Source organism: Chiloscyllium plagiosum, unplaced genomic scaffold (assembly GCF_037043375.1).
Source record: "Chiloscyllium plagiosum isolate Xiang-an unplaced genomic scaffold, Cpla_swu_hap1 HiC_scaffold_9, whole genome shotgun sequence".
Lineage (NCBI taxonomy): Eukaryota > Metazoa > Chordata > Chondrichthyes > Orectolobiformes > Hemiscylliidae > Chiloscyllium > Chiloscyllium plagiosum.
The window spans coordinates 124140421-124165150 of NW_028270147.1; the positions used below are offsets into that span (position 1 = coordinate 124140421).

Sequence of the window (24730 nt, forward strand, 5' to 3'; positions counted from 1 at the left end):
ATTGTCACTGATTGAACACTTATTATGAGAGATTCTGACCACAGCAGAAAGCCCCAGTGTAAAAAATAACTGCAAAGACTGTCAGATTACAAGGTTGAAACTTCAGCAAAAGAGGAAGTGAAAGAAGGAGCTCAGAGCAGCTGGACGTTTGTTACTGAGACAGGAGAAAACTGTGAACTGTCTGCACTCGCTGGAATCTGACAACACAGGAGGCTGGTTCTGGGATTTAATTTTTGCAGAAACAGCACAGTGATGGAAAAAGTGTCTGTCACTCTCTCACAAACACACACGCCTGCACTCGGAGATCAGAAACAGAATCCAGCAGCAGCTCTGTCTCCAAGCTGTGAAACCTGCACAGAATTGTTCCCTCATTCAGTTTTTAACTGGCAGTATAGACCAAGCAGGGGAGACAACACAGCGGTGTGTACAGTCGGAAGGGAGTTGCCCTGGAAGACCTCACCATTAACTATGGAACCCATGAAGCCTCATGACAGCAGGTCAAACATGGGGAAGGAAACCCCCTGCTGATTACCATATAGCACCACCCTCCCCTCCAACCTCAACTGAGCAGTCAGTCCTCTTCCATGTTGAACAACACTTGGAGGGAACACTGAGGGTGGGAATGATGCAGGATATACCCTGAGGAAGGGACTTCAAAGTCCACCATCAAGAGCTGCTCAGAAGCATCACTACTGAGCAAGCTGGTCAAGTTCCACCTGATTCAGCTGCTCGACTGGACCTGGGGCAGGTGGTGAGGGAACCAACAAGAGGGAAAAACATACTCACTATCACCCTCACCAATATGTCTGCTGCTGGTGCATCTGTCCATGACAGTATCAGTAAGAGTGCCCACCTCACAGTCCGTGTGGAGACAAAATCCCATCTTCACATTGAGAATACCTTACATTTTGTTCGGTAAGAGACACAGGATGTCAGGAAGAACTTTGTTTTTAGCTGCAATTGGTAATGACTTGGAAATTAGTGCCCATTCAGGTGAGGCAGGTGAAGACACTCAGTGATTGCAATGGCAGATTGGATGGGCTCTTGATGGAAATAAACCTGCAAGGCCCTGGGGGTCGAGTAGGGGAGGGGGTGGGACTGACTGGATTGCTCCATGAAATGATAGCATTTACCTGACAGGCTGAATGTTCTCCCCCTGTGCTGGAAATAGGTCTCACTCAATGACGGGTTCACAATTAGTGAGTTTGGATGCAGTAAATACAGGACAAATTGTTTCTCCAGGCAGGAGGGTCAGTAACCAGAGGGCACACATTTCAGAAAGGGTCTGAAGGACAAGAGAGAAGATAGGAACATTTTTATCCAGCGAGTTCATGGTGACTGTCTGCAAGGTGAGTGGAAGTGGATTCAACAGCAACTTTCAAAAGGGCATTTGGAGAAATAGCTGAAAAGGAAACAATTGCAGGGTTATACAGGAAGGGCTGGGTAAATGGGACTAATTGGACTAATTTGACCAACAGTCACAATCGGCCCAGTGACCTCTGTCTGTGCTGTATAAGAGCTTACACACATTTAGTCTCACCTTTACACAAAGACTGGGAGAAACAGACAACCCTGTATACAGAAGAGTGTTTTCTCAAGGAAAACACTCTTGAACCAACTCAGAAAACAGGCCAGACTAGATTTACTGAAATAAGTCGGCAATGCAATGGCAAGGAACAACGAACCAAAAGTAATGGGACTGAACAGTATATTCAATAGCACTACCATCAAGAGGGGAAGCGATGGAGGTGGTCAGAGAGTATGCTCTAGGGGTCTGAAGGCTCTGCTGTCAATGGTGGGATGGAGGAAGCAACAATGGGCAGGAGACCAGAGAGAGAAGATGGAAGGGGGAGGGAGGGAATGTGAGTCTGCAGCAGGACACGGAGTGATGGAGGAGGGAGGCCATGGAGGCAATTGGCTGGTAGTGAGGTCAGGGGTCATTCTGTATCGACACTACGTGTAAGAGAGGGAAGGACCCACTCTATATCAGACAAGTTGGGGTTTATGGAATATGGCTTTAGGAAGCTGGGAAAGGACATTGGAGTCATGTAGTTTGGAGGTGGGACGCGCGGATTTAGGGTTTCTGTGGTCAAGGGGCTGAGGTAGCGCAGAGACAGTGTAGTTGCAGAGGTAGTGTTGTTGAAATTGAAATAAGAGACCTACATGACGGAGAGGATATGGGGTTTGCAACTCAGGTACTGGACAGTCCAGTGGGAAGGAGGTCCATGTTTACTAGTCCTATGGGAAGATGGCCCATGTATATATCAGCAGAGAGTCATAGAGGTTTACAGCGTGGCATCAGGCCCTTCAGTGCAACTCCTCCATACTGACCAAGTTTCCAAAACTGAACTAGTCCCATTTGCCATTTGCCTGTGTTTGGCCCAATCCTCTCTAAATCCTTCCTATCCATGTTCCTGTAAAAATGTCCTTGAAATGTAGTAATTGTACTCGTCTCTAACACTTCCTCTGGCAGCTCATTGCACATACACACCGTCCCCTGTGTGAAAATGTTGCCTCTCTGGTCCCTTCTCATTCTTTCCCTTCTGAACTTAAACCTATTCCTTCTTGTACCAGGCTCTCCTACCTGGGGAAAAATCTATGAACCTCGTGATTCTATAAACTTCTGTAAGGTCAACCCTCAATCTCCTGCATTCCCTGGAAAAACATCTCGGCTATCCATCCTCGCCTTGAAATTCAAACCCTCCAATCTTGATAACATCCCTGTTAATCTTTCTTTTACCCAACCCAGTGTAATAACTTCCTTCCTATAGCAGGTTGAGCAAAAATGTACACAGTGTCCAAATGTGGCCTTCCCAATGCCTTGTACAGCTGTAACATGATATCCCAGCTCCTGTACTCGCTGCTTTAACCAGTGAAAGTGAACATGTCAAATACCTTCTTCATCACCCTGTCTACCTGTGACCCCACTTCAATGGAACTATGTACCTGTACCCCTCAGTCTCTCTGTTCAACAACACTCCCCATGGCTCTACCATTAATTGTGTAATTCCTGCCCTGGTATGTCTTACCTAAATGTAACTCCTTGCATTTATCAAAATTAAACTCCATCTGGATTTGTTGACCCACTGGCCCAGTTGATCAAGATGACATTGCACTCTTGGATAACCTTCTTCCCTGTCCACGATGCCAACAATTTTAATGTCAGCCACAAACTTCTTGACCATTCCTGCTATTTTCTCATCCACATTGTTCATATAAATGATGAACAACAGTGGATCCAGGATTGATTCTTGTGGCAGACGGCTGGTCACTGGCCTCCAGTCTGAAGAACAACCCTCTCTCACCAGCCTCTGCCTCCTACCATCAGGCCCATTTTATATCCAATTGGCGAGCTCTCCCCAGATCCTATGTGATATAATCTTATTAAACAATTTCCCGTGAGGAATCTTGTCTAAGGCCTTGCCTAACTCCATGTGGACAGAGTGTACTGCTCTACCTTTATCTATCTTCTTGAATAATTCTTCAAAAACTCAGTCATCTGCTCATCTCCATCAGAAACTCCAGTGAATAGGAGGCCTATGTTTACTGGTCTCTCTTGGAGGTTCCAGCAGGAAAAAGGTCCATGTTTACTGGTCTCCTTTGGAGAGTCCAATAGAATGGAGGCCTATGCTTACTGGTCTCTACTGGATGATCCAATCTGAAGGAGGTCCATGTTTACGGTCTCTCTTGGAGGATCCAGTCAGAAGGAGATCCATGTTTACTGATCTCTCTTGGGATGTTCAGTGGGAAGGAGGCCCATGTCTCTCCATTATGCAGCCCGGTGAACTGAATTCCATGTTTACTGGACTCTGGTGGAGTGTCCAGTGCATCATGGACACCATGGTGGGTGTGGGGTCAGTTCCATTCTGTTGTAACTGTGTGATGCTCTGACCTTTATCCCAGTCAAACAGCCTGAATCAGAGACTGATCATGGAAGTGGAAGGACAGGGGAAGGGATTGGAACATGTTGTGAATGGACAGGATGGGTCAGTGGGTCAGAGCCTGTCCTGTTCCTCCAGCTCACACTGATGGCCTGACGATCTCCTCTCTCTGCTAGGCCTTCATGGAATGAGATTTATTTCCAAACCTTATCTTACCAAAATACAGCACCCACATTTATCTGAATTAAACTCCATCTGCCATTCCTCAGCCCACTGGCCCAGTTGATGAAGATCCTACTGCACTCTGAGACAGCCTTCTTCACTGGCCACGATGCCATTTGAAAATTCACCTGAACACAGTCTCACAACTCTGATACCTCTCTGTCCATTACATTGCTACTACCCCAGTCTATATTCAGAAATTAAAGACCCCTTCCCCGCATTTATAACGACTCTGTCATATTTGCAGGTTTCTGTAAATTCCTTGCAGATGTATTCCTCCACATCCTTCCCACTGGGTGGTGACTTACTGACTGCACTGAGGATTCTGTGGACCTTGGTGTTTGTTACTGAGATGGGAGAAAACTGTGAACCATGTGCACTCCCTGGAATCTGACAGCACAGGAGGCTGGTTCTGGGATTTCTTTTTGCAGAAACAGCACAGTGATGGAAAAAGTGTCAGTCACTCTCTCCCAAACACACACGCCTGCCTGCGCTCGGAGATCAGAAACAGAATCCAGCAGCAGCTCTGTCTCCAAGCTGTAAAACCTGCACAGAATTGTTCCCTCATTCAATTTATAACTGGGAGAATAGACCAAGCAGGGGAGGCAACACAGTGGTGTGTACAGTCAGAAGGGAGTTGCCCTGTGAGTCCTCACCATTAACTATGGAACCCATGAAGCCTCATGACAGCAGGTCAAACATGGGGAAGGAAACCTCCTGCTGATTACCACATAGCACCGCCCTCCACTCCAACCTCAACTAAGCAGTCAGTCCTCTTCCATGTTGAACAACACTTGGAGGGAGCACTGAGGGTGGGAAGGATGCAGGATATACCCTGAGGAAGGGAATTCAGAGTCCACCATCAAGACCTGCTCAGAAGCATCACTACTGAGCAAGCTGGTCACGCTCCACCTGATTCAGCTGCTAGACTGGACCTGGGGCAGGTGGTGAGGGAACCAACAAGAGGGAAAAACATACTCACTATCACCCTCACCAATATGTCTGCTGCTGGTGTATCTGTCCATGACAGTATCAGTAAGGGTGACCACTGCACAGTCCGTGTGGAGAAAAAATCCCATCTTCACATTGAGAATACCTTACATTTTGTTGGGCAAGAGATACAGGATGTCAGGAAGAACTTTGTTTTTCGCAGCAATTGGTAATGACTTGGAAATTAGTGCCCATTCAGGTGAGGCAGATGAAGACACTCAGTGATTACAAATGCAGATTGGATGGACTCTTGATGGAAATAAACCTGCAAGTCCCTGGGGGTCGGGTAGGGGAGGGGGTGGGACTGACTGGATTGCTCCATGAAATGACAGCATTTACCTGACAGGCTGAATGTTCTCCCCCTGTGCTGGAAATAGGTCTCACTCAATGAGGGGTTCACAATTAGTGAGTTTGGATGCAGTAAATACAGGACAAATTGTTTCTCCAGGCAGGAGGGTCAGTAACCAGAGGGCACACATTTCAGAAAGGGTCTGAAGGACAAGGGAGAAGACAGGAACATTTTTATTCGGCGAGTTCATGATGACTGTCTGCAAGGTGAGTGGAAGTGGATTCAACAGCAACTTTCAAAAGGGCATTTGGAGAAATAGCTGAAAAGGAAACAATTGCAGGGTTATACAGGAAGGGCTGGGTAAATGGGACTCATTGGACTCATTTGACTAAGTCACAATCGGCCCAGTGACCTCTGTCTGTGCTGTATAAGAGCTTACACACACTTAGTCTCACCTTTACACAAAGATCGGGAGAAACAGACAACCCAGTTTACAGATGAGTGTTTTCTCAAACAAAACAGGTTTGAACCAACTCAGGGAATAGGCCAGACTAGATTTACTGGAATAAATCAGCAAATCCATGGCAAGTGAACCGTGAAACAAAAGTGATTGAACTGAACAATATATTCAACAGCACAACCATTGAGAGGGGGAGGGATGAAGGGCGCGAGGTCAGAGAGCATGCTCTACGGGTCTGAAGGCTCTGCTGTCAATGGTGGGATGGAGGAAGCAACAATGGGCAGGAGACCAGAGACAGAGGATGGAAGGGGGAGGGAGGGAATGTGAGTCTGCAGCAGGACACAGCGTGATGGAGGAGGGAGGACATGGAGGCAATCGGCTGGCAGTGAGGTCAGGGGTCATTCTGGAATGACATATCGGTAAGACAGTGAAGGGCCCACTCCATATCAGACAAATTGGAGTTTATGGAATGTGGCTTTAGGAAGCTGGGAGAGGACATTGGAATCATAGAGTTAGGAGGCGGGACAAGCAGGAATTAGGGTTTCTGTGGTCAAAGAGCTGAGGTAGTGGAGAAACAGACAGTGTTGCTGAGATTGAAATAAGAGACCTACGTGACGGAGAGGATGTGGGGTTTGCAGCTCAGGTACTGGACAGTCCCATTTGAGGGAGGCTGTTGTTCACTGGTCTCTTCTGGAACATCTCGGCCTATCCATTCTCGCCTTATAATTCAAACCCTCCAATTTTGGTAACACCTCTGTTAATCTTTCTTTAACCCAAACCAGTGTAATAACTTCCTTCCTATAGCAGGTTGAGCAGAAATGTACAAAGTGTCCAAAAGTGTCCTTCCCAATGCCTTGTACAGCTGTAACATGATGTCCCAGCTCCTGTACTCCCTGCTTTGACCAGTGAAGGTGAGCGTGCCAAATACCTTCTTCACCACCCTGTCTATCTGTGACCCCACTTTCAAGGAACTATGTACCTGTACCCCTCAGTCTCTCTGTTCAACAACACTCCCCATGGCTCTACCATTAATTGTGTAATTCCTGTCCTGGTTTGTCTTACCTAAATGCAACTCCTTGCATTTATCAAAATTAAACTCCATCTGGATTTGTTGACCCACTGGCCCAGTTGATCAAGATGACATTGCACTCTTGGATAACCTTCTTCCCTGTCCACGATGCCAACAAATTTAATGTCAGCCACAAACTTCCTGACCATTCCTGCTATTTTCTCATCCACATTGTTCGTTTAAATGATGAACAACAGTGGATCCAGGATCTATTCATTTTGCAGACGGCTGGTCACTGGCCTCCAGTCTGAAGAACAACCCTCTCTCACCAGCCTCTGCCTCCTACCATCAGGCCAATTTTATATCCAATTGGCTAGCTCTCCCTTGGATTCTATGTGATATAATCTTACTAAGCAGTCTACCATGGGGAACCTTGTCTAAGGCCTTGCTAAAGTCCATGTGGACAGAGTGTACTGCTCTACCTTGATCTCTCTTCTTGATTACTTCTTCAAAAACTCAGTCACCTGCTCATCTCCATTGGAAGGTCCAGTGAATAGGAGGCCCATGTTTATTGGTCTCTGTTGGAGTGTCCAGTGTATCATGGACATCATGGTTGCTGTGTGGTTCAGTACCTTTCTGTTATAACTCATCCCAGTGAAACACTCTGATTCAGAGACTGATCATGGAAGGGGAAGGAGAGGGGAAGGGATTGGAAATGTTGTGAATGGACAGGATGGGTCAGTGGCTCAGAGTTTGTCCTGTCCGTCTAGCTCACACTGATGGCCTGAGGATCTCCTCTCTCTGCTGGGCTTTCATGGAATGAGCTTTGTGTCCAAACCAGTCCCCAGTGAGAACAGGCCAACAGCACAGAACTGCCCTTCATTTGACAAGAATTTGTCCATCTTTCTGAGAGAGGCCAAACCCTGGTCAATGCAAGAAATGGTGCCTTACTCCAGGAAAAGACATGCTTCTGGGGTCAAGGGTTAACATCCATTAGTGGGGCAGAGCAGAGGGAGATTTGTCCTGCATTCAACTGTCACCACCCAGGACACTGTGAAAGAGAGAGAAGCGAGACAGAGAGAATTGGAGCGAGAGTGTCTCTGTGTGTGTGTGTGATCAAGGGATAGAGGGAGGAGCATCTGAGATATGTGAGGGGACTAAGAGAGAGGTAGAGGGAGGTAGAAATGGTAAGGTTGAGGGCTAGAGGAAGAGAAACAAGATGTGACTGAGAGGGATGGAGTGAGGGAAAGAGTGAGGGAAAGAACAAGAGGAGTGAGACCAAGAATGAAGGGAATCGGGAGAGAGAGAGTAGGGTTGAGTGTGTGTGAGAGAGAGAGAGAGAGAGAGAGACAGACATGAGTATGGTTAGAGACAAAATGACAGAGAGGGAGGGAGAAAGACTTTAGTTTGGGATACGGAGAGATAGGGAGAGAGACAGAGGGAGGAATAGAAAGGGGCAGATAATATTTGGAGGCTTTCAATTGAAGTGGGTGACGGAGACAGAGACAGATGGAGAAATAGAGATTATCCAACTGAGTGAGGAAGCGTGAGTGAGTTGGACAGAGTGGTTATGAGACAGAGTGAGAGAGAGAAAGAAAGAGAGAGAGAGAATATGAAAGAGATTAACAGTGGGAGAAAGAGGTAGTAGTAGAGAGAAAGATGTGGCAGATGTGAGTCAGAAAGGGAGATAGAGAGAGGGAGGTAGACAGGTCCTGGTCACCACATTCTGGGAAGGACATGATTGTGGGAAGGACATGATTGTACTTGAGAGGGGGCAGAGATTTACCAGGATGCTGCCTGGACTGGAGGGCCAGCTGTGGGGAAAGCTTGGAAAGGATTGTTTTCCCTGGAGCAATGAAGGTTGAGAGGGGACATGACAGAGGGGGATAAGATTATTTGGGGCAGTGATAGGGTGGGTAGGAAGGCACTTTATACGTCAGTAAGGGACTCAGTAACTAGGGACAGAGATTGAAGGTAACACAGACATGGACACATAGAAACTCGGAGCAGGAGTAGGCCATTTGGCCCTTTGAGCGTGCTCTGTCATTCAGTATGATCATGGCTGACCCTCCATCTCAAAGCCATATTCCTGCTCTCTCCCAACTCCCTTCATGCTGTTAAAATGCAAAACAATTATCTCTCTCTTTTTCTTGAATATATTCAGTTCCATGTACTTCACAGCCATCTGTGGTAGAGAATTCAATAGATTGACCACCTTTTGAGTGAAGAAATGTTTCCTCATCTCAGTCCTAAATGATCTACCCTGTATCCCCCTGGTTCCTGACTCCCCAACCAGGGGAAACCTCCTCCCTGCCCAGCCCTGTTAGAATTTTATATGTTTCAATCAGATCCCCTCTCATCCAACTCGAGTGAGACCAGGCCCTGTCAAGTTGGAGAGTGAGAGGTGAGTTGAGGAGAAATGTTTTCACCCAGAGGGTGGTGGGAGTCTGGAACTCACTGCCTGAAAGGCTGGTTGAGTCACAAACTCTCGTGACATTGGAGCAGTGTTTAGATATTCCCTTGTGTTGCTGTAGGCTCCAGGGTAATGGGCCAAGAGCTGGAGGATGGGATTAGTGTCATCAGATCGCTGTTTACCAGTACAGACACGATGGGCAAAATGGCCTCATTTAGTGCTATTCCACATCAATGACTCTCTGAGACAGAGAGAGAGAGTGAGAATGCGGGAGGCTGATGTGGCTCTCTCTGCCTGATGCCATTTACATACTGAGGAACACCCAGTCAGACTCTCACAGGCTGCAGCTTTATAAAGCAGAGCCCAGTGAAGGGAGAGTTTATCAGGAACCAGGCACAGGGACAGGAGCACACACCATGATTTCACACATCCAGCTGATCTGGCCCCTGGCATTCTGTGTCGCAGGTACAAATCTCTCTCCTTCCACCTTGAATCTTTAGCTGCTCTCCATTTCACTCCAATTTCACTGACTTGTGATTGAAGGGAAAATGCTGAAACCAGAGAGTGCTCAGTGTCTCCAACAATCTCTCATTTGACAGGCTCTTTCTGTGACAGTTCTGATTTCATTGTGTTTCTCTCTGACCCCTCAGGTATCAGTGGGGACATCATCATGAGCCAGTCTCCCCTGGTGCTGTCAGTGGGACTGGGCCAGACCGCAACCATCACCTGTACGGCCAGTCATAGCATTAGCAGCTACCTTGCTTGGTACCAGCAGCGAGAAGGTCAGAAACCCTCTCTCCTGATCTATGATGCAGCAACTCGATTCACAGGAATCTCCGATCGATTCACCGGCAGTGGATCAGGGACCAGTTTCACCCTGACAATCAGCAACATTCAGAATGAGGATGTAACCTCAATCCTCCGTTATTAACCCTGTCAAAACTGAAACACAATTTCTAAAACACAAATGCTGAATTGTTGAAGGTGTTAGTGGGGAGCTGCAGTGAATGAAATAGTTGAATGAGGAGCACTGTGTCTAACAGGGTATCCAGCTGTATTTCTTTAGTTCCATTGCTCCCTTTAAGCAGCAAGATATAAGTCAGTCAGTTTTACTCACTGTGTGGAGGAGCTCTGTCCATTTGCAGCCTATGGTCCCATTCCTGCAGCATGGAGTGAAATCAGTGAGTAGCCTCCTGCCAGTCTCAGTGTGACAGACACAGGCAGAGTTTGATGTGAGCTCTGGCTCCCTGTCCCAGTCTCTGATCTCACTGACCTCAGCAGCAGCAGCAGCACAGTGAGACACCGAGCTCCCACCTCCCCCAGCTTTAACTCTGCTCACTCACACAATCACAGAATTGTTACAGCGCATAAGGAGGCCATTCTGCCTGGCCAGTCTGTACTGGCTCTCTGAATGAGCAATTCACGGAGTATCATTCTCCTGCCTTCTCCCTGTCACCCTGCACATTGTTCCTTTTCAAATAACAGTCTCATTCCCTTCAGAATGTTTCAATTGAAGCTGCCTCCACCACACTCTCAGGCAGTGCATTCCACACCTTAACCACTCACTGGCCGAAAATGTTTTTCCTCATCTCACTTTGTTGCTTTTCCCAATTACTTTCAATCTGTGGTCTCTCGGTCTCAATCCTTTCTCAATTGGGAACATTTTCTTCCTATTTATTCTGTCCAGGCCCCTCCTGGTTTTAATTCCTTGAACAAATCTCCTTTAAGCCTTCTTCACAGAAGACAGTCCCAAATTCTCCAGTAGATATTCATAGCTGATGTTCCTCATCCTTGGAATGATCTTTAAGAATATAATTTGTCATCTCTACAAAACATTCACATGCTTCCTGAATTAGTCACATTAGTTATGTCCCTCATTATAAATTTCTCAGCCTCCGATGCTGCAGGGAAAATTGCACCAGTTTATTCATCCTCTCCCTATCGTTCAAACCCTCCAATTCCGAGCAAAATCTTTGTAAATCTTTTCCTGCACCTTTTTAAAGTTTAACAATATCCTTCCTATCACAGAATGATCAGAGTTTTTCACATTATTCCCAAAGTGGCCTCACCAATCTCCTGTACAGCTGCAATATGATGTCCCAACTCCTATACTCAATACAGTGACCACTAAAGGCAAACGTTCCCATCACCTTCTTCATCACCCTGTCTCCCTGGGATCCAGTTTTAAGGAATAATGTACAGTACACTCACCTTCACCTGCGTCTTCACCTTCACCTTCACCCTCTCGGTCTCTTTGTTCAGCAACACTCCACAGGGCCCTACCATTAACTGTATAACTCCTGCCCTGGTTTGCCTTTCCAAAATGCAACATCTCACATTTATCTAAACTGAACTCCATTTCACACTCCTCTGCCCATTACCCCATCTGATCAAGGTCCCGCTGGACCCTGAGATCATCTTCTTCACTATTCACTGTCCCACCGATTTTGGTGTCATTTACAAACTTATGTTAACTCCTATATTCACAGTGAAATCATTTATTTAGATTAGATTAGATTAGATTTCTTTACAGTGTGAAAACAGGCCCTTCGGCCCAACAAGGCCGAAGCGCAACCCACCCATAACCCGACATTTACCCCTTACCTAACACTACGGACAATTTAGCGTGGCCAATTAACCTAACCTGCACATCTTTGGACTGTGGGAGGAAACCGGAGCACCCAGAGGAAACCCACGCAGACACGGGGAGAATGTGCAAACTCCACACAGTCAGTCGCCTGAGGCGGGAATTGAACCCGGGTCTCTGGCGCTGTGAGGCAGCAATTTAAATGACCAAAAGCAGTGGACCCAGCAACAATCCTTGCGGCAAACAGCTATTCACAGATCTCCAATCTGAAAATCAAGCCTTTACCACCACTCCCTCTCTCCTATCTTCAAGCTAATTTTTTTACCCAAACGGCTAGCTCCCCCTGGATCCCATGTGGTCTAACCTTACTTACCATTCTATCATGTGGAACCTTGTCACTTCACTGAAGTTCATACAGACAGTGTCTACTGTTCTGGCTTCATCAATCTCCTTTGTCACCTCCTCAATCAAATCAGGGAGACACAATTTCCCATGCACAAAATCACACTGATTATCTAAATGGATGTAAATCCTGTCCCTCAGAATCCACTCCAATATCTTACCTAGCACTGACATCATGCTCACTGGTCTATAGTTCCCTGGCTTTTCCTTACAGCCTTTCTGAAATAATGGTACAACATTAGCCAACCTCTCTGGTTCTCCAACACCTTACCTATAGCTGTTGATGATAAACATATCTCAGCAAGGGGCCCAGCAATCTCTTCCCTAGTTTCCCACAATGTTCTGGGATACACTTGATCAGGTCCGAGGGATTTATCTACCTTTATATGTTTTAAGACCTTTAGCATCTCCTCATTTGTATTGTGGACTTTTTCAAAACATCACTATTTTTCCAAATTCCCTCGCTTTCACGTCCTTCTCCACAATAAATACTGACCTGAAATATTTGTTTAGTATCTTACCCATCTCCTGTGTCTTACCAAAATACAGCACTCACATTTATCTGAATTAAACTCCATCTGCCATTCCTCAGCTTACTGGCCCAGGTCAATAGCCCATTGTACTCTTAGACAGCCTTCTTCACTGGCCACGATGCAACCTGAAAATTCACCTGAACACAGTCTCGCAATTCTGGCCTCTCTCTTCCCATTACATTGCTACTACCCCAATCTATATTCTGGAATCAAAGACCCCGTCACCCCATTTATAACGATTCTATCATATTTGCAAGTCTCTATAAATTCCTTGAATTTGTATTCCTCCACATCCTTCCCACTGGGTGGTGAGGATTCTTTGAACCTTGGTGTTCCTCTCTGATATTCCCTCCTGGGTCCCACGGCCCAGCCAAGTTAGTTTAAACCCTCTCCAACAGCACTAGTAAATCACCCCAAAGGAACTCAGTCCCAGCTCTGTTCAGGAGCAACACTGTCTGGTCTGTCCAGGTCCCATCTCCCCCAGACCCACTCCCAATGTCCCAAGAATCTGAAGCCCTCCCTCCTGGACCGTCTCTCCAGCCCCACAGTCACCTGTGTTACCCTCCTGTTCCTCTTCTCACTTGCTTGGGGTACTGGGAGTAATCTAAAGATTCCTACCTTTTAGCTCCTGCTCCTAATTCCCTCCCGAGCTCCTTAAATTCTGACTGGAGGACCACATACCTTTTCTCCCTCTGTCACTGGGTCCAATGTGGACCACGACCGCTGCCTGTTCCCCTTCTCCCCTCAGGGTGCTCTGCAGCTGCTCAGTGACATCCTTGACCCTGGCACCAGGGAGACAACACACCATCCTGGATTCCCATCTGCAGCTGCAGAAACACCTATCGATTGCCCTCACTCTCAAATCTCCTCTCACTATCGCTCTTCCAGTCTTCCTTGTGCCCCCCTGTACAGCTGAGCCACCCGTGATGCCAGGGACTTGGCTCTGGCTGCACTCCCCAGATGAACCATCATTCTCATCAAGATTATGAACTGAATCCTGGTTGGAGAGTGGGATGCACTTTGGGGATTCCTGTACTAGCTGCCTGATGCTTTTGGACTGTCTGCTGCTCCCCTATTCCCTCTCTCCCTGCATACTCTGAAACTGCAGAGTGACCACATCGAGAAACGTGCTCTCCACGGAGCTCTCAGCCTCACGGACGCTCCACACTGACACCAGCTGCTGCTCAAGCTCCGAAACCTGGAGCTCCAACTGCTGTCACTGACCACACTTCCTGTACTCAAGGTATTCGAGGAACTGCAAAGTATCCTGAAATTCCCATATAGGTGCACATTCTCTCCACTCTTTGGTTATCTTTTGACAATGATCTGATGATAGCTGAAAAATGTGTTGCTGGAAAAGCGCAGAAGGCCAGGCAGCATCCAAGGAGCAGGAGAATCAATGTTTCGGGCATGAGCCCTCCTTCACAGCTCATGCCCAAAACATTGATTCTCCTGCTCCTTGGATGCTGCCTGACCTGCTGTGCTTTTCCAGCAACACATTTTTCAGCTCTGATCTCCAGCATCTGCAGTCCTCACTTTCTCCTAATGATCTGATGATAAACAGCTACAGCAGGGCTCACAGTCCAGTGGGTTCAGTGTTCCAGGGGTTTGGGGAAACTCTCCAGAAGACTTTAAAAAATAGGATCAGAAATCAGCCATTCAGCCAATTGAATCTGCTCTGCCATTTCATCTTGGCAGATATGCTTCTCACCCCCATTCTCCTGCCTACTCCTCAGGAACGGTCAATCCGCTTAACAATCACAAACCTATCTATCTCTGTCTGAAAGACACTCAGTGAGTTGGCCTCCACTTCCCTCTGTAGCAATGAGTTCCACAGATTCACCACCCTCTGGCTGAAGAAATTCCTCCTCATCTCAGCTCGAAAGGGGCCGTCCTTCATTCTGATGCTGTGCCTAGATTACCTAGTCTTTCCTGTTTTTGGAAACATCTTCTCCGCATCCACTCTATCCAGGCCTATCAGTATTCTGTAAATTTCAATAAACTCCTTCCTCATCCTTCTAAACTTCATCGAGTACAGACACAGAGTCCTCAACCATGCCTCATATGACAAGCCCTTCATCCCCAGGACACCTCCAAAGCCAGCACAGCATTTCTTAGAATATGGGTCCCAAAACTGCTCACAATATTCCAAATACAGTCTGACCAGAGCCTTACACAACCTCAGCAGTACATCTCTGCTCTTGTATTCTGGCCCTATTGAAATAAATGCTAACATTTCATTTACCTTCCCAAGCACAAACTGGACCTGCCTGTTAACCTTCAGAGAATCCTGAATGAGGTTTGTGCTTTAGATTTCCAAAGGTTTTCCTCATTTAGAAAACAGTCTTTCCATCTCTTTTTCCTCCCAAAGTGCATACCCTCACACTGTCACACATTGTATTCTATCTGCAACTTCTTTGCCCACTGTCTGAGCCTATCCAGGACCTTTTACAGCCTTCCCACTTCCTCAAAACTACCTGTTCCTCAACCTATCTCATGTCATCTGCAAACTTTGCAACAATGTCTTCACTTTCTTCATGTATGACGTGAATAGTTATGGTCCCAACATTGACCCCTGCAGAACTCCACTGGTCACCAGCTGCCATTTTTTCTCACTCTTTGCTTTATGCCAACCTGCCAGTCCTCAGTCCATGCCAGTACCTTACCTAATACAATGATCTCTTACCTGCTATCAAAGGCCTTCTGGAAATCCAAATAGATTACTTCCTTAGACTGTTCTTTGTCTGACTGGCTCATTGCCTCCTCAAAGAATTCTAACAGATTTGCCAGGCATGACGTCCCCTTGATGAAGCCATGTTGATTCAGCCCTATTTTCCCATTGTACTTCCAAGTCCTCTGCAATTTCACCCTTAAATTGAAGTCAAAAACCATACCAACAACTGAGTCCATGCTAATTGGCCTATAATTTCCAATCTTCTCCCTCCCTCCCTTCTTAAACAGGGGTGTTATGTGAGCCATTTTCCAGTCCCTTGCCACATCAAATTCCTCCCCAAACAACCTTCACACCCCGACTTCATTGATTCCTGAAAGTGAGGAATCACAAGTGAGGAAAAAAGCCTTCACAATGTCCTCAGCGATCTCCTTCAGAACACAGATGTGTAGTTCATCCAGTCTGGGTGATTTATCGACATTCAGACCTTTCAGCTTCCCCAGTACCTCCTCCTTAGTGATGGCCACTACACTCCCCTCTGCCTCCTGACAGTCTTGAAGTACTGGGACGCTGCTGGTGTTTTTCATGGTGCAGACTGATGCAAAGTATCTATTTAATTGCTCTACTATTCCTTTATTTCCTATTATTCTTCCTTCAGCCTCATTTCCCAGTGATCCAATGTCTATTTTTGACTCCCTCTTCCTTTTTGTATATCTGATAAAACTCTTGCAAACTTCTTTTATATTACTGGCTAGCTTACCCCCACATTTCACCTTCTTCAGCATCAATGCATTTTCAGTTATCCTCTACAGATTTTTAAAGGTTTCCTAATCCTCTGGCTTCCTACTATTCTCCACCACATTGGATGCGTTCCCTTTTGCTTTCATGTTGTCCTTGACCTCCCTCATCAGCCATGGTTGCCTTGTCCTCCCCTGAGTATGTTTCTTCTTTTTTGGGATGAATTCCTACTCTGCTTCCTGAATTATCCCCAGAAACTCTGCTGCTTTCTGCTCCACCATCTTACCTGCTCGGCTCCCCTTCCAATCAACTCTGGCCAGCTCCTTCCTCATGTCTTTGTAGTTCCCTTTATTCAACTGAAATACTGCAGCTTCTCCCTCTCAAACTACAGGGGGAATTCTATCATATTATGGTCACATATCCATAGAGATACTTTCATTTTCAGCTCACTAACCAAGTTTACCGCTTTCCATATCACTCAATCCAGAACTTGAGTGATGTGGAATTGAGTGATGTTCCATAATGGCTCAACCACAAGCTGCTCCAAAAACCATCTCATAGACATTCCATGAGACGTGTCACCCAGTCCACCTATCCATTGAAGTCTGCCCTGACATTTTGTTTATGGCTTTTCTGTCTCCTGATTGATTTTCTTCCCCACACCCTTATTACTGCTTGGAGACCTGAACATAACTTGCATCAGATTCTTTATTTCTTGCGGTTCCTCAACTCTACCCACAAACATTCTACACTTTCTGACTCTATATCACTTCTTGCTATTGATTTAATTTCATTTCATACTAACAAGGCCCCTCTGCCCATCTGCCTGTCCTTTTGATGGGACATTTATCCTTAGATATTTAGCTCCCAGCCTGGATCCCCTTACAGCCAGGTCTCTGTGATATCCACAACATCGTACCTGCCAGTTTCAATCTGCACGACAAGCTCAATGTGTATACTGTGTGCTTTTAAGTACAACACCCTCAGTCTTGCATTGACTGCCGTCCTTCCCATCATTGTTGTCCTCTTTCTGCTGTGCTTTACGTTTGATTCCTGATCCTTTCTGTACGCTCTGTCCTATTATGTATTTTTGAAACTTGAATAACCTCTCCTGAGCCCTCCTCCACATTTAACTAGTTTAAATTCCTTGGAAACTCAATTTACCTAAATTTGTGGCATCACTTTGTCTACCTTACTCAGAATGCTTCATGCATTTAGATACAAACTCTTGAAGTTTGTTCCACTATTGATTTTCCCTGCACTTTTATACTTCCTTTGATTTTCAAAAATTCCGTCCCTTTCTTTTATTTTCTGGTCACAATCAATCCCATCACTAACCGGCAATCCTACCTTCTCCTTCACCTTCCATTTTCTCATTTTCCATCCAAATGAACCAAATTACTTTCGCTTTGGGTTGAGTTCAGGACAATATTTATCCTTGAGCCAACATCATTATTGCTCTTTGATCTCATTGCTTCTCGTGGGATCTTACTGTGTAGAAACTGGCTGCCACATTCCTGACATTGCAACAGGGACTGTTTGTCAAACAAAACTGTCTGTAAATGTCTTTGGGAGAGCCTGAAATGTTAAGGGCTGAATCGAAATACAATTAGAGTCAGAGAGATGTACAGTACAGAAACAGATCCTTCGGTCCAACTCATCCATGATGACCAGACATCCTAAATTAATCTTGTTCCATTTGCCAGCATTTGGCCCATATCCCTCTAAACTCTTCCTATTAATATACCCATGCCTTTTAAATGTTGTAATTGTACCAGTCTTCACCACTTCTTCTGTCAACTCATTCTATACATTTAACACCCTCTGAATGAAAATGTTGCCCCTTAGGTCCCTTTTAAATCTTTCCCCTGTCACCTTCAACCTCTGCCCTCCAGTTCTGAACTCCCCCACTCTGGAGAAAAGATCTTCTCTATTCACCCTATCTATGCCCCTCATGATTTTATAAACCTGCAATGATCCAGGGAAAACAGCCTCAGCCTATTCAGCCTCTCCCTTTCGCGCAAACCCTCCAACCTTGGCAACATCTTTGTAAATCTTATCTGGATCATTTTAAGGTTCACAACATTTTTCCTACAGCAGGGAGAACAGAATTGTACACAGTATTTCAAAAGTGCCCTAACCAAAGTCCTGTACAGCCGCAACAACTCCCAACTCCAATACTCAATGCACTGACTGATAAAGGAAAGCAAACCAAATGACTTCGTCACTCCCCGACCTACCTGCAACGTTATCTACAAGGAACTATTCTTTTTTTGGATGAGCTGGGAGTCTTTCAGTTGTGAAAGATGCCATTCCATGCCACTGTTGGATGAAGAGCAGGCAGTTCCCCCTGGTGTCCATGGTCAATATTTATCCCCCAGTCAAAAATCACTGAGAATATATTTCTCTGCTAGTTATCACATGGTGTTTGGGATCTTGCTGTGCACAGTCTGCAGGAAAGATCCATTGGGTCATTCTGAGTTGGGAACAGGAACTACACAAATCCAAGTTTTTCTTTAAGGCTGGAGTCTCCTGATTCAGACCCTCAACCATTGTCTGCACACTCTCACCTTCCAGGGGTCATGGGGTCATTAGGAGCAGTGATCCTGCCTGACTCTGGAATAGGAAGACTCAGTGCAGCCTCACCCATGACCTTCAGCCCAGCAGTGTGCAGCAAGTTTTGAAATATAATCTAGAACCTTCTACACAGGCACCCAACATGACTCTTTCCTGAAGTGTGTGGATCCGAGTCTGTTCCAACGTTATCGGATAAAGTTCTCCTGATCTGTGGGTGATCGGAGATTTGTTAAAGAGATATCGAGCTCCATCCCACTTTCCAGCTCTTGCTCCATAGCTCTGGAGGTGTCACTGTTTTAAGTGAATATCCAAGTGTTTTTTCAATATGATGAGGGTTTCTGCCTCTCCCACCCTTTCAGACAGTGAGTCCCACATCCCACCAGCCTCTGGGTGAAAACAAATACCCTCAACTCCCCTATAATCCTGCCCCCAACTGATTTCAATCTCTCCCCATGGTTATTGCCCTCTGTGCTGGTGGAAATCAGTCATTCCTATCCAATCTATCCAGGCCTCTCATCATTTTATACACCACCTTCAAATCTCCCTTCTGCCTCCACTGTTCCTACGAAAACACTCCCAGCCAATCCAATCATTCCTCAAAGCTCAAAGTCCCCATTCCAGACAAACTCTTCCTCTGTCCTGGTCTCTCGAGGGATCACATCCTTCCGATAATGTGGTGACCAGAACCGTACACTGTTCCCTCACTGTGCTCTAACTGGGGTTTTATATGGTTCCAGAATAAACAAACTTCTTCCTTTCGCTGTCAACCAAAATGGTATTATTGCTGAGCTGTTAATCCAGAGATCCAGGTAATGTTCTGGGGACCAGGGTTAGAATCCAGCAGTTGGTGGCATTCAAATTCAATCAAAAAAAATTGAGGACATTAAGAGACTAATGATGACCTTGAAACCATCGTTGATTGTCATGAAAAAGCCATCTGATTCCCTAATGTCCTTTAGGGAAGGAAGCGGCCATCTGTATCATGTGACCCCAGACCCACAGTAATGTGGTTGACTCTAAACTGCCCTCTGGGTGATTAGGGATGGGCAATAAATGCTGCCGATCCAGAAATGCCCTCATTCCATCAAGGGAAAAAGAAAAACAGTTTATCCCATGTATCTTCTTAACCACCTTACTGACCTGCATTAATCACCATGCCCACATCTTCCACCTCCACACTCATCTGACTTCCCGCTTCAAAATGATGAGAGACATTCCATCATTATCTGAGAAACAGAAACATCAAACACAGGAACAGCAGTAGGCCATTAGGCCCTTCAAGCCTGCTCCACCATTCAATATGATCATGGCTGATCATCCAACACAGTCCCCTGTTCCTGCTTTCTCCCCACATTCTTCGATCCCTTTAATCCTAAGAACTATATCTAATTCCTTCTTAAATACACACTGCATCTAATTCCCTTTTGCTGGAAAAATGGATGACAATTATTGGGTTGTTGTTTTTTGACCAGTATGGACACAATGGGCTGATGGGCCTCTCTCTGACTCTATGACTCTATTACTATATATTATGAATAACTGAGTACCAAGGACTGACCCCTGTGGTGCCCTAAGTTGTAATTCCCTGTCATTCAGAAAAAGACTCCTTCTTTCTGTCCTGTCTGCAAACCAGTTCCCAATCCATGTCAGTATGACCTCCAATCCTCTTGTTCATTTTGTCTAGATCTGGGAGTCCCACCCTTACTCTTTGTGGGAACAGATTCTGAACAATCTCTGTCTCGTCCTTCGAGGGCTCTCACTGCCCTGACACTGATTTCCGATCATGTCGCTGGTTCCGATCCACTTTTACCAAAGCACCGCACAGTTTCATAAAATGAAAACTTTTACACTTGCTCCATGGTTCTCCATTTCCATCCATACTCTCAATCTCACTGAGTTCTGATCACTGTCACTAAAATGATCCCCCATTGATAGCCCTTCCAGCTGCCCACACTCATTCCATAAACAATGGTCCAAAACTGTCCCTTCTCTCTCTGCTGCTTCACCATCACCTTCTCAGGAGCAACTAGGGACAGTAATGAATGCTGGTCCTGCCAATGACACTCAGATCCCAAGAAGCAATTTGAACAATACCTGTTCCTTTGTTGGGTTTATTCTGCATTGACTACAAATGTTCCAAAAGATTGTATTGCCAGTGAATATTGTGAGGGTTGAATTCCCTTCAAATGGCAGGGATTAAAATTGTTTCTCTTGTCTTTCAGGCCGTGAGAACTCTCAGCCCAAGCAGACCCTGCTGCCCCCCTTCCCGGAGCAGGTCAATGCCAAAGGCACTGCCACCCTGGTGTGCCTTGCCAATCACTTCTATCCTGATGAGCTGGAGGTGTAGTGGAAGAAGGACGGTGCAGTCATTTCGGACGGGGTTCAGACCAGCAACTACCTGCGAGCTTCGGACAGCACTTACAGTGTCAGCAGCCTGCTGACCCTCTCTGGGTCTGACTGGGAGTCCAACGCTCACTTCTCCTGTGCCCTCACCCACGTGACCCTCTCCTCTCCCCTCAGCAAGAGCATCAGGAGATCAGAATGTGTGTAGAGTGTTTGAGACAGTCCACAGAGGAGACACAACTTAAAACAGAACAGGGCTGAGCTGGCAGGACAAAGATCATTGTCAGCACTGAATTTCAACTCTCTTCCTTCTCAGGACTGCTCAGAGAACCTTCTGAGGTTTGGATGTTAAAGCAGGTCATTGCAACAGTGTCGAGGGAGCTTTACACTGTGTCAAACCTCATGCTGTACCTTGTCCTGGGAGTGTTTGATAGGGACAGGGTTGACTTGTGATGCCAAGTAAAATCTCTTGAAGTTGCTGAAGACTGTCAGCTGTACAAAACAATGTGAACCTCAGAAGTCTCTGCTTCAGTAAACCAGATCTCCTTCCTGCTTAGCTGTCAGTTCCAATTTAAGATTTTGTCACTGTTTAAAGTAACAGGATTCTCATGTTATTGAGCAAACCTCCACCAGTGTTTTCCTCAAGCTCCATTGTGGCTGTGAATTTGAGCAGCTTCCTCTATCTGGGCTGTTAATTGCAGGTTTTTTTTCTTTCAATGTGAATGTGGAAAAGGGAATAAAGATGAAGATTCAGTCTCTGTCTTTGTGTGCTTTGGAAATAGATGACCTTCGCCGCCCCCAGTTGATTGGCTGCATTTCAGCAGGTCTTCGTAGAGATTGGCTGGTTGGCCTGTCAATCAATTACTATCATCAATCATTAATCATTTTCAAATGATCCCTTTGATCATGGATTTGTGTAGGTTACAAGATTCCAGAAAGAACAGAAACTGAAAGCTGTTAGGACTCAATAAGTACAATCTGACGCATTCCCTCTTCACTCTGTTGGTCCAGGCCCACTGATGGGATCGCACTGTGCAATCTCTGCTGCATGTTGGGTAGCCCCTGAAACATTCTTCGGCCATTCACAGACATTGTCGGCCGTGTGCCTCTCTGAGGTAAAAACAAGGACTGCCAAAAGCTGGAAACCAGATTCTAGATGAGAGTGGTGCTGGAAAAGCACAGCAGTTCAGGCAGCATCCGAGGAGCAGGAAAATCGACGTTTCGTGCAAAAGCCTTTCATCAGGAATAGGGCTCTATTCCTGATGAAGGGCTTTTGCCCGAAATGTCGATTTTCCTGCTCCTCGGATGCTGCCTGAACTGCTGTGCTTTTCCAGCACCACTCTCATCTCGAATGTGTGCCTCTCTGAGTGTGAGTGTTTAACTTAATGCTGCCTGTAGGTGTCTCTCTCAGTGTGGATATGTTACTCAGAGAGACACCTACAGGCAGCGCTCAGTAACGCACCCACATTCGGAGAGACCTATCCGCAGCATGGAGTGTGAGCATACCATACAGAACCTCATCACCTCAGGAGATCTCCCACCCACAGCTTCCAAACTTATAGTCCGGGAACCCCACACTGCCTGGTTCTACCTCCTTCCCAAGATCCACAAGCCTGACCACCCTGGCCGACCCATTGTCTCAGCATGCTCCTGCCCCACTGAACCCATCTCTACCTACCTCGACACTGTCCTATCCCCCCTAGTCCAGGAACTCCCCACATACGTTCGATACACCACCCACGCTTTCCACCTCCTCCAAGACTTCTGTTTCCCTGGCCCGCAACGCCTCATCTTCACCACGGATATCCAATCCCTCTACACCTCCACCCGCCATTACCAGGGCCTCCAAGCCATCTGTTTTTTTCCTCTCCAGACGTCCCCAACAGTACCCTTCCACCAATACTCTCATTCGTTTGGCCGAACTGGTCCTCACCCTTAACAATTTCTCCTTCGAATCCTCCCACTTCCTCCAGACCAAAGGGGTAGCCATGGGCACACGTATGGGCCCCACCTATGCCTGCCTTTGTTGGCTACGTAGAAGAGTTGATCTTCCATAATTACATTGACACCACTCCCCACCTCTTCCTCTGCTACATTGATGATTACATTGGCGCCAGCTCGTGCTCCCGAGAGGAGGTTGAGCAATTCATCAACTTCACCAACACATTCCACCCTGACCTCAGATTTACCTGGACCATCTCTGACACCTCCCTCCCCTTCCTGCACCTCTCCATCTCCATTAATGACGACCGACTTGACACTGACATTTTTTACAAACCCACTGACTCCCACAGCTACCTGGATTACACCTCTTCCCAACCTATCAATTGCAAAAATGCCATCCCGTATTCCCAATTCCTCCGCCTCCGCCTTATCTGCTCCCAGGAGGTCCAGTTCCATCACAGAACACACCAAATGGCCTCCTTCTTTAGAGACCGCAATTTCCCTTCCCGCATGGTTCAATGCCTCTCGTCCACATCCCGCAACTCCGCCCTCAGACCCGACCCCTCCAACCGTAACAAGGACAGAACGCCCCTGGTGCTCACCTTCCACCCTACCAACCTTCGCATAAACCAAATCATCTGCCGACATTTCCTCCAACTCCAAACAGACCCCACCACCAGGGATATATTTCCCTCCCCACCCCTCTCCGCCTTCCGCAAAGACCGTTCCCTCCGTGACTACCTGGTCAGGTCCACGCCCCCCTACGACCCACCCTCCCATCCTGGCACTTTCCCCTGCCACCGCAGGAACTGTAAAACCTGCGCCCACACCTCCTCCCTCACCTCTATCCAAGGCCCCAAAGGAGCTTTCCACATCCATCAAAGTTTTACCTGCACATCCACTAATATCATCTATTGTATCCGTTGCTCCCGATGCGGTCTCCTCTACATTGGGGAGACTGGGCACCTCCTAGCAGAGCGCTTTAGGGAACATCTCCGAGACACCCGCACCAATCAACCAAATCGCCCAGTGGCTCAACATTTCAACTCCCCCTCCCACTCTGCCGAGGATATGGAGGTGCTGGGCCTCCTCCACCGCCGCTCCCTCACCACCAGACGCCTGGAGGAAGAACGCCTCATCTTCCGCCTCGGAACACTTCAACCCCAGGGCATCAATGTGGATTTCAACAGTTTCCTCATTTCCCCTTCCCCCACCTCATCCTAGCTTCTAACCTCCAGCAACTCGATCCCCTGACCTGTCCGGACTTGTCCGACCTGCCCAGCTCCTTTTCCACCTAACCACTCCACCCTCTCCTCCCTGACCTATCACCTTCATCTCCTTCCCCACTGACCTATTGCACTCTATGCCACTCTCTCCCCACCCCCACCCTCCTCTAGCTTATCTCTCCACGCTTCAGGCTCTCTGCCTTTATTCCTGATGAAGGGCTTTTGCCTGAAACGTCGATTTTACAGCTCCTTGGATGCTGCCTGAACTGCTGTGCTCTTACAGCACCACTAATCCAGAATCTGGTTTCCAGCATCTGCAGTCATTGTTTTTACCATGTTATTCATTGCTGCCTGTCTCAGAGAGTGCGTGTGTTACTTCGTGCTGTCTGTAGGTGTCTCTCTCAGTGAGAGTGTGTTACTCTATGCTGTCTGTAGGTGTCTCTCT

At 46.7% G+C, this 24730-nt stretch overlaps 1 gene segment (V, D, J or C); it reads left to right on the plus strand.

Annotated features, from left to right (window-relative positions):
* LOC122554662 (Ig kappa chain V-V region MOPC 149-like) overlaps positions 1 to 21861 on the plus strand; it is a 226982-nt gene extending 205121 nt beyond the window's left edge. Inside the window, 2 exon segments of the V gene segment in view lie at positions 9915 to 10046; positions 20995 to 21861. Of these exon segments, the coding sequence occupies positions 9915 to 10046; positions 20995 to 21119 (257 nt within the window).
* Positions 21862 to 24730: the final 2869 nt, after the last annotated feature.